The sequence below is a fragment of the Limulus polyphemus genome, unplaced genomic scaffold, assembly GCF_000517525.1.
Source record: "Limulus polyphemus unplaced genomic scaffold, Limulus_polyphemus-2.1.2 Scaffold954, whole genome shotgun sequence".
Taxonomy (NCBI): Eukaryota; Metazoa; Arthropoda; class Merostomata; order Xiphosura; family Limulidae; genus Limulus; species Limulus polyphemus.
This window is the reverse complement of record NW_013666564.1, coordinates 23,200-33,945: the sequence shown is the minus strand read 5'-3', so window position 1 is coordinate 33,945 and position 10,746 is coordinate 23,200. Positions and strand designations below refer to the sequence as shown.

At 33.5% G+C, this 10,746-nt stretch overlaps 1 protein-coding gene across 1 annotated transcript in view; it reads right to left on the bottom strand.

The window, feature by feature from the left end:
• Positions 1-5,616: 5,616 nt before the first annotated feature.
• LOC106461417 (ras-related protein Rab-23-like) overlaps positions 5,617-10,746 on the bottom strand; it is a 20,768-nt gene continuing 15,638 nt past the window's right edge. The window contains exons 8-9 of the mRNA XM_022388371.1: positions 8,206-8,292; positions 5,617-6,095 (exon numbers count right to left, since the gene is read on the bottom strand). Of these exons, the coding sequence (XP_022244079.1) occupies positions 5,956-6,095; positions 8,206-8,292 (227 nt within the window). The 3' untranslated portion in view covers positions 5,617-5,955. The remainder of the gene's footprint in view (positions 6,096-8,205; positions 8,293-10,746) is intronic.

The following is a 10,746-nucleotide window of genomic DNA, read 5'->3' as shown; positions in this document are numbered from 1 at the left end:
ACAAGCCAAGTTTCCACCATCAAGTTATATAATGTTTTCATAAAAATACTAATGTGCAATGAGAATCCACTGAAGTTAATTGTAAATGCTCCTGGTCAAATATCTGAAGTTTTCCGATTAATAAGCGTTATAACAATCACAATTATAGCTTCCGAAGTTTATAGCACACTGACTATAACAAACTAATAATAGATACTCTTTTTTTGGTGCGTCGAGTTTGTTAAATTTATAGGCGTGTGGAGAGTTTCTAGAAACTTCAGATTACGTAACAATACAAAGCTAAATTAAGCGTTTACGTATATAAATATATTGTTGTTTCTTACACTCGAGAATCTTCTACAACTTTAGAGAATAGGCGGGAGTTTCGTAATACATATTTAACGGTATAAGCTATGTATGTTTCTAAATATAAATTTAATCTAAACAAACACGGATATTAAAATAGATATATGATAGTAAATCCGTCACACATAGAACACAACATCGTTCACACTTATGATGGACTCGTGCCCGTTTTATACCGATGATACATTGATGTCATCATTGGAATCTCAACTCCCAGTATAGATGAACTCTATAATAATTAGACAATATATATGTAATTCAAAAATAAAGTAACTAATCATCAATTAAACTTTGGTAGTCATAAAGGTAATTGACAATGGCAATGAAAGCGTGGTTGTGTTCCAAAAGTATTACAAATATTTTAAGGAAGTGATACAACTGTATTTTTGATTTTATTTTAGGAGTTGTTAGTATGGAACATTATATCATTTACGTGTTATAACTTTTCTTTCTTGTCTGTTGCTCGAGGCAACATGTTTTACCGAGTTCAATGGCTCTCTCGCTGGTTATGTGTAAGGATTATATCCTCGTATCCTCAGGCACATAACTGCGTTCCCATTGTTCAACAGTAATGGATTATTGTTACAGGTCAAACCAGTGCACCGTCTTTTAGAATCTCTAGTTCCTGGACCAATTCCGGCAGGATCTTCGGGTTTTAGTACATAAACAATGTTTCATATATGCACCATAATAAATTCACGCCATCACAGTAAACATGACCTCCTAAAATATGCTAAAGCCGCCACTATTTAGTGGGCCGTTTCTAACACTGTATATGTTTTAAAATGCTTTTTTATGCAAGAGAAGATCGTTATGAGTGATTTAAGAAATGAAGAGTGAGCCAATAATATATCCATCATATAAAATTGAAAAAGTTTGAAACATAATTGACAGATGATAAAATAATTATTGTCTAGGATAAACATCGAATAATCAGGTCCATGTGTCCATGTGTCGAAAGCGTAAATGCTTTAATGTGTGTATTTTTTAATGTAATTTACCAACCTTTTTGGCCATATGTGTTTTTATTTGCATGGAGAGTAGATAATCATGTCATTCTTTTAAATAAATAATAGGGTAAAATGTCTCACTACTAAATGTACTCTTTCTTGTTTTTCATTTATTTTTACCTCATCTGTTTCGAAGGTCACTATTTTAAAGATAAATGTTTCTTAATATATTTTATTTTCCTGTTTACAGTGAAAAAGTTAGTTTTAGAATTTTAGACTTGATGAATATCAATATATATATAATACCATTATTCGTGCAAACCTTACCAGTGGTGTAGGAAGGAATTGTAAAGTGTGTGTGCTTGGATAGACATGCTGACTTTACAATGAGTGATTGGAATTATAAGAAGCTGCTAAAAGTAGCTCAATCTAGGGGGGGGGGTCTGGAGCATGCTCCCCCAGAAGATGAATATAATTTAAAGTTCCTATATCAGTCCAGTATGTAAAAGTGAGAGTGCTACAACACCCCCGGTTCCCACGCCTCTGTTTATAGATATAAAACCTGCAACTGTCTTCCCACTGAACTTCTGTCAAAAGTTCAGGTTCTCTCGGGCAACAGTAAACCAAAACATTTCACTTCTTCAGCAAAATTTCGTAAAAAAAAGGATGAGAATAATATTATACATTGGCTTTTAAATTGTTTAAGAAGTCATGTGTGATAGAGGGCGTTCAATAAAGGTGAAAGTGACATCCTTTATAAATATATATTGTTACGTCTCGGTTCGTTAGTTAATTTTCCGTAAATTTTTTTCCGATGAAACTTTAGCGATACAAGTCCTTTCTTAAATAAAACTGGTTTATTCTTTTTGAATACAACTTTGCAATACACTTAATTTCCACAGTCGCGCTATAACAAACGCTATAATTCACAACGATCGGTTCACGTGCTCGACTCAACTGTCAATTACACACATTACATTGTTGCCGTCAGTTCTTACGAGTTTATATATACAAGACTACCGCATGTCTAGTAGCCTCTCGAGATTTCAGGAAGGGACGTGAACGTTCGAGAAGCGCATGACGTGTTACTATAGTCACGTGACCTCCGCTGTCGTAACAATATATTAGGTTTGTGTATGTTTGCTAATAACGCTTCCTTAAATTTCCTTTTGTGTACTTCTTGTTATTTACCCGATTTCGTTATGTTTTCGTAATTGATTTTATGGACTGAACTAACCTTACAGTAACGAAAACTACATAAATGGGTCTGTATATATCAAATCAAATATGAAAATTCTGAATCTATACAGAGAGTTAAATAAGCTATATTAAAACGATTTTCCATATGTAAATCAGCAATTCCCGTAACAATCACAGCCATATAAAGCTTCGTTAGAAAGAAATGTACTAGAATTATATTTTGACATTATTTGTTAGATCGTAAGTATTGTAATACCACCGAAAATCTATGGAAATTAATGTGGATTTTAATAAATCGAAAAGCAAAATGATCAACAAAGTTAGAATTCAGGAATGTAATAAACATCCAAGACTTGTTAATACGGATCTGCCTGCAAAAGTCCGTCATACCAGAGACGAAGACTATGCCATAAATTGGAATAATACTACAACAACAGGATATGAGCAACACAGAGAAAAATATAGATAAAAGAAGCCTTCTATTCCAACCTATATGGTAACATAACCAGTCAGCTTAGCACAGAAGTCAGCAAAAACCTAGATATCCGTCTTGAAAACATTGCAATAACTGGTTCAAGTTCTAAGTGGTGTATAACGCACAAAATTTCCATAAAAAAATCCATGATAGAAGAATTGAATCCAAGCTAATTCCCATAAGGCGTCAGTAGATTAGCAGCCGAAACATAAGATGAAACTAATTAATAATTATTATTTAGTTATGTCAAGAAAAATTTAGTTACTAATTCATAATAAGCCTTGGGCAATCATACATATAGCCGTAACAACGATAAAATTATGTTTATCAATATGGTTTATTGATTGTTTAGTTACCGTGTCTTAATTACATGTCTATATTTAAGACACGGGTGATTATAACACATAATAGGAGAATTTGTTGGGAACGTTGACCAGAAAAATAGTTCATTTCTTGCTTTACTTCTGAAAAGGAAGTTGAATTCTTGACCTACTTATGAATAGAAAGTTTTTACTTTGCCTTTGTAGTTTTAGGAAGTAGTTTTCAGTTCCACTCTATTTCGAAAGTGTTAGTTGTAATTTATCTAAACTAGTTAGATGTTGTTGAGTTTGAACTCTTCTCACTGCAGACAACCCTTATTTCAAACATTTTGCATACAAAAACGCTAATTTACAAACTTTTCGTACATGTTTACTATTCAAATTCCATGACCCCGGTAGCACTTGATACTACTCGTAAGTTCACCCTTAATTATACGAAAAACACTATTTGGCGAAAAATAGAGGGTAGTGGCCTTCCTTTGATTCCGACCCTCATAAGTGACAGCTCATGGCAAATATTACAATTGTACCAATGCAACATAAAAACGTATTTCCTTTCATTTTTATATGTAACTCACTTCTTTCCCTTCTCAGGTTAATTAATTACTTTCGTTAGCTTCCGTTGTAGTTCGGATATTTTCTTCCGTGATTAAACTAGATAAAATAAATTAAAAAAATATAAATTCCGAAAAGTGAAGTAAGATAAGTTGGTCTGCATGTAAGAAGTGTAATGTAACAGCGTTAACTGGTTATTTATTTTAATTGTTTTAAGTAAAAGTTTTGATTCTATTTTTTTTGTTAGAATTTTCGCACAAAGACACACAAGCGTTATTTGAGTAATAAGGAACTGACAGGCCAGTCATCAGCACCCACAGCCAATTCTTGGCTAATCTAGTCTGACCGAACAGTGAAATTTGACCGCCAACCTTATAGTGAATTTACGTTCCCAAGGGCCCGAAGTGTGGAAAGCGATTTTACAACAACGGACCTTGAACAAGGAGTAAGCTAACCATTAACTACGCCCAGCCCCGTATAATTCTTAATAACGGTATTTTAAATTTGTCCACGTTTAACCTTTTCGTAAAAGGAAATAATGTCATGATAATTAGCTAGACCTTTCTGTACTTAACCATATAGCTATATTTCTGAGTTAATCAGGGGATCCATCAGTAGGTAGTATATGTATCCTCAGAATAGGCACGATTTTCATTGTCTCCCGGTGTGTCAGCGGTAAGTTTACGGACTTACAGGGCAAAAATCTGAAAGTTCGATTCCTCACGGTGGTAAAAGTGCATATAGTCCATAGCGTAGTTTTGCGCTAAACAACAACGACATTGCTAATGATCTTGTTGTGGCAGCCTCTAGTGAAAACTAATAAATACTCCCAGAACTATAGTTTCTGAACATTCATCATGATATTCCCTTTTCACAGGATTAGATAAACTGTTTTCAAAATAATTACGTCAACGTTTGATTCACATCTTGTTAATATGGTGTGTAATCCGTAAAATAACTTCAGCTCTTTAACAGAATCTTTTCTAACACAAATTCATTATTTTTAGTTTCTGCAGCAAGTTTTCGTATACACACCAGTCACAATAATAAGATTAGTGTTCTGGCTTTATCACTGTGTGAAACGAGTCTATAAAACGAAACATAAGTACTAAAATAAATTACAAATCATTAAAGTATTCCTTGGGTAAGATAGTAAAAACTTTAGTAGCTGAAATGGATAACAAATAATGTTTCATTAACATCCTAAGGCCTAAAGATCTAAATAACAAATAATTTTTCATTAACATCCTTAGGCCTAAAGATCTAAATAAGAAAACTGTAGAAAAGAATGCCCCTCTCCCCCACCCTCCGAAAGTAAAATTTATCTGAGATATAGAATAATTCTTGCAGTCTTGTTTAGAAATAAGTACTGTGATCGGGGTCTGTATAAAATATTTAAAACAGATAACCAAATTTATAAACGTTATTTATCTGAAATTTATTAGCATTAATTGACAGTTTTCCTCTTGATCTTTTAGCAGAATTAAAAAAGAAAAACAATTGTTTAGAAGCATGTTGGCACACTAATCACAAAAACAATTATAGCAAAATTTCACAGTCAAACTTTGAAAAGTAGGGAAAATAAATGTACACATAATTCAATATTCGTGTAGCATGTAAAGTACTAACTTGTAGCAATATTTTTGGTTTCAGTGTCCGAAAATGAAACTAGTTCGTATTCAAGTGATAACAATTATTATTCGAAACCATTACTACATGCTCTTAATAAAGTTCATCGATATAGACGTATGCATGGTATCGAGATTCATTGTTTTTTTTTTTTTAAGATCTACCACAGAAAACAGCATTTGAAAATTTTCATGTTAAAAAAAAGGTGTGACAGTGTTTATACATGCCAAATAATTAGCCTGGTTATATGAGTGGCTAATTAACAAACAGTCAAAAGAGTTGTTCCTGTCGTTTAGCACACTCAAGCTAGAGGAAGCTATACAGGAAAATTGATGATAAGGGACTTGATTCTTAGGAGGCTCCTACTACAAAAAACCTTGCAGCTTATTTTATGATATTAACGTTGTGATGTTTGTAGCAATGACTGACATACCAGGAATTATCACTTGATTGGCCTCAGTAATGCTTTCGTATGTTAACTTCACAGAATGCGACATTTTCTTATGTTCAGTTTCTTCCTTTGCCTGATCCACTTTGGACGATGAAAGTATAGATGGGTGCTGTCACTTGCTAACCCAGGAATTTGGAGATCACTAAGTTTGATCATGCTTCCGGTGGGTTCTGGAAGGTTAACAAGATTACTATGAAAGGTAGAATGAAATACCAGTTTCATATATATATATAATAACACATATCTTCTCTACGCATGAATAACATAGCCCTCAAACTTCCGTATTTCTAATTGATAAATATAGAGAAATATTTTACGTCAATAAATATTCATGAAATATGCGCTATTGATTTATTTATCTGAAAATTATGCTATTTTATTGCAAGTTATTTGTTGATTCTTGTCAATATATATATTTTGTACGTTACAAAGATGCTACTTGCGAAACAAGGCAAAAGCGTTTAACTGAGGGACTTTATTATGTTTATTACTTTACGTAAATATAAAATTTATCGCTCATCAGCTTTATGAAGAGAAAGATGGGAAGTTTTACGGTAAAAAAATAAAAAGCGCCCTCTAGCGATAACTCTGTGGAACTGAGTGAATTTAATTCTAATTGTATAAGTGTTTATGGTAATATACTCAACCAGCAATTGTCGAGAAGTTTTATAGCAATAGTTATCAGTCAGAAAAATAGAATTATTTTACGTACGACCAGTGAATAATGTGTCGGACTATGAATTTGCGAGTCCTACGTTCTCGTCGCGTAACCAACCGCAAATGATAATAATAAAAAAACAACTAGGGTCGTATATGCGTTATAAAGTGACGATCAAGGTCTATACTAATGATTACTATTCGGTCAAAGTAGCCGAAGAGTTGGCGGTGGGAGCTGTTGACTAGCTACCTTCTTCTTCTTGATCTATCGTATCAAAATGACGAACGGTTGGCACAGATAGTCTTTGAGTAGCTTTGTAAGAATATTTATAAACGAAAAGAATTAACAAAATTATATATATATGCGCCATCTTGAAATGATGGAAAGAGATTCCACGGCAACTTGTATTCAAAGAATCTAACCTATCGTATAATAAAATAGTTTCAAACCAGTACTGTAACTGAAGCGAACACAGCGGTTTAAAACAAAGCACTGTAATGAAACCAGATATTGAAAATACTGAAGAAATTAACATTCTAATAATACTTCGTTTAATGTTTGAGCTTTTGTAATGAGTCAGAGTGATTGTACATAAATAAATGAATAAAAGAGTTTCCCTTGTTATAATAATATTATGTTTTAACTAACAATATTATACGTGACTGCACTTATTTTTTTGGATATTCGAGCAAAGCTACTCAAGAACTAACTGTGCTAGAAGTCTTTAATTTTGAACTGATAGACTAGACTGGAGGTAGCTAGTCAACAACAGCACTGATAGTAGATTTTAACCTTGACCGTTTGAACGTTCTCACGGCCTCAAAGTGTGTAGCGCAATTTTTATTTTGTTTTTCCGGTAACAGGATGTGAAAAAAATGTATCCGCAGATCCATGATCCAAAACGCTAACCAATGGACCATGCTCGGTCTAGTGACTGTTAAAGGCTTAGGTAAGAAATATCAATCATTTATATGTGAATTGAACAGATCAAGACACACATTAGTGCGTCGTGCGGCCAAAACAACCTGCAGAACACACAATGTGTTATTAACAGCAGTGATAGTTTAGTAATGCTTTTTCCAATTTCTGTAACTCCGACTGTGGTCATCCAAGCTATCACATATTTTCAGTGGAAAGACTCTTACTTCACACACCAAATTTCAAGGCAATCCATAAAGAAATACACGAGATATAAAATCTCCAAGTGTGATTGAATTTCTTCTAATTTTTTCTTCGTACCGAAAGTACGGAAACTTTATTGAGGGTTAACTTCTTAACTCCTGCATGTATCGGACATTGATCATTGTATACTGTCGCTTCCTCGAAGTATACACCTTCTTGGTTTTGTTTTTCCAGAATATTTTTCTTTTTTTATTATTCCATGTGGCTAGTAATTAAAACATCTAAAATATCTTAAAATACATTGTTTGTACAATAAACAGTCAGTTTGTTTGTAAAATATCTAATTGCAAAATTAGTTTACAAATTGGTATATAACATTATTAGGTGACACATGAATACAGTTAAATGTGGTCTTTTACATGTCAGGCATAAAAGTGTATATATAAAAAAAGTCAGAATAATTACATTAAAATGGATTATCGAATTGTTAATATACTTACTCTGTTCAAAATATCTTGACTGTTGTAAATGTACATCTTCAAATGCTTGTACTTGTTTTAAATATTGCTTAGCAAGATAGTGAAACACTAGAATAAAAATAAGAATATGAAATGCTCTGGAGTATATAAACAATGTACATAACGCAAACAATTTGCAGGATTTGATGTAAAGTCCTTTACTTATTACTAATAACCTAAAATACTTGTGATATTTAAATAACATGTGCTTATACTGTCACAATTAATTTTTCATAATTACTCAATGGACTAGCTGGTAAATTAATTGACATTTTTTGCTTTTCCTCGCTAATATATGTGTAATTTCAGGAAAGAAAGGGAAAAATCCACGAATCCGTTGAATAATTATTAATAATCAACTGCGACAGTAATTTCATGTGTTATTAAAATATTTTAGGTAATTAGTAATGAGTAAAGGGCTATGTATGAAACCCTGCAAATTATTTTAATTCCATCATTATAAAAGACCCATGTGTACTTTTTCGGTTTACTTTTTCAAGCAGTACTGATGAGACGTGAATTCCGCGAAACTAGTCTACTGCAGAAAGAATAGCGAATCGAAGAATAGATTAGGTCTGTACATTATTTATGGATTCTTTCTTTTCTTCACTGAAATTACACATTTTAATGTGAAGAAGAAAAAAATGACAATTTACCATCTAGTACTTTGAGTAATTAATGATGACTGTAGAATAACATGTTATTCAACTACTTGAAGTGTTTTAAGTTATTAGTGATGAGTAAAATATATATGTCTAATTATGTTTCTCTCTCATTAGTTTCTGAGAGTGCATGTAAAGTTTTTTTTGTGTGTTTTGTTTGCTTAGTCACCAAAATCATCTGCTACGTTTCTGTTGTTGAGTGCTTCACCTAAATCACCTGAAAAGTTTCTATTATTGAGTGCTTCACCTAAATCACCTGAAAAGTTTCTATTATTGAGTGCTTCACCTAAATCACCTGAAAAGTTTCTATTATTGATTGCCTTGTCACCCAGAGCCTCTACGAAGTTTGTAATATTGTTTACATTGTGTCTCAGAACACTTTCAAAGTTTATTGTGCTGTACGCTTATTCACCTAGATCACCTGAAAAGTTTGAGCATTATATGTTATAAATAAAACGTTACTGAGATGGATAAAGGATATTGGATCACGTTGTATTATAGGTCTGATTTATTGTCAATTTAAAGTTTATTTCACGTTCTGACTTATTCGTTATGTATACGTTGTAGAAAGAGACCAATAAAACTAATAATTTTATTTGAATATGCTTTAACTCATATTTAACGTTTATCGAATCCTTATTTTACAGTACATTTCATTCTGTGTAGCTATTTAAGAAGAGGCAGTCACTTCTCTCAAAAAAAACTCCGAAGTTTGAAAATCATTGTTCAAGCTGGTAACATAAAATCAAAATACCCGCATTCTGTTGCGGGGTTCAAGGGCTTCCCTCGTGATTCACAGAGGCCCCAGTGTACTGATTAACTCCACTGTTTATCTCCAATTACTGTTACAGCTGCTCCAAGAAGGGCTTGTATCCGAAAAAAAAAACATTAGGACACCCGCTTGTGGTACCCGAGCACATGTGCTAGATTGTGGATGAAAGTATGAACGCTTTTTCAAACATGCTACTTCGAGAATACGAAGGGGAGCCAGGATCACAAAAATCTATTCAGCGACACAGAAAAATGTTTAGGTACTTACTTATACTCTGGGTGGTAATTTTGGTTACGTCCTTTCAACCTCAACGTGTTTGATCCAGACCCGGTCAAACCAAATCCAGGACAAACTATAATACTCACGAATATGTACATCCCTCACCAAGCAGCGGGGTTGAAGAGAAGCGGAAAAAAGCTTCTGAACACCCCTGGTTGTCCCCATACATTAAGCTTAGAAAATCAGGCAGCGGCGCCTTCGAGGATGCGTCGGGTGGGATAAAGCACTAGGGCTAAAAATTTTGGGTGGGGATGAGGCCGTCTGTCGTCCTTTTCAGGGCTAGAAGGAGGACCGTGGTCCAATTCTCAGGTCAGTGTGTGTAAGGTGTTGTCAGTCTTTATAGTATTCTGGTGGACTGTGGAGAGCGTGTTATGATTGGTTGACTTATCCCTGTTTCTGATTGGAGGAGAGATTTCCTGTAGATTGAACCAATGGTAGCTACAGATTACTCACCTCTAATCCGGAATCTCTGTTTAGTGAAGGTTTAATTGCGTTAATATAAAATGATTCTTAAATTTTTCTCGTCTTCCAAAATTTGTCTGTGTCATGATTCTAGTTTTTCCCAGTTAATTTTGTGTCCAGTTGACATGGCGTTTTCTGCAATGGCTGAATTTTATGTTTTCGTGAGTCTTGTACTGTCTATATGTTATTTTATGCTTGTCGCGAGTCTTTTTCCCGTTTCTCCGATGTATATTTCGTTGCAGAAACATGGAATTTCATGTTTCTCATTCCAGACTAGTATCCCACAAAGTTTGGTTAAGATTTGTCCAACGACAGGTTTTTGTACTATATATATATATATATATATAG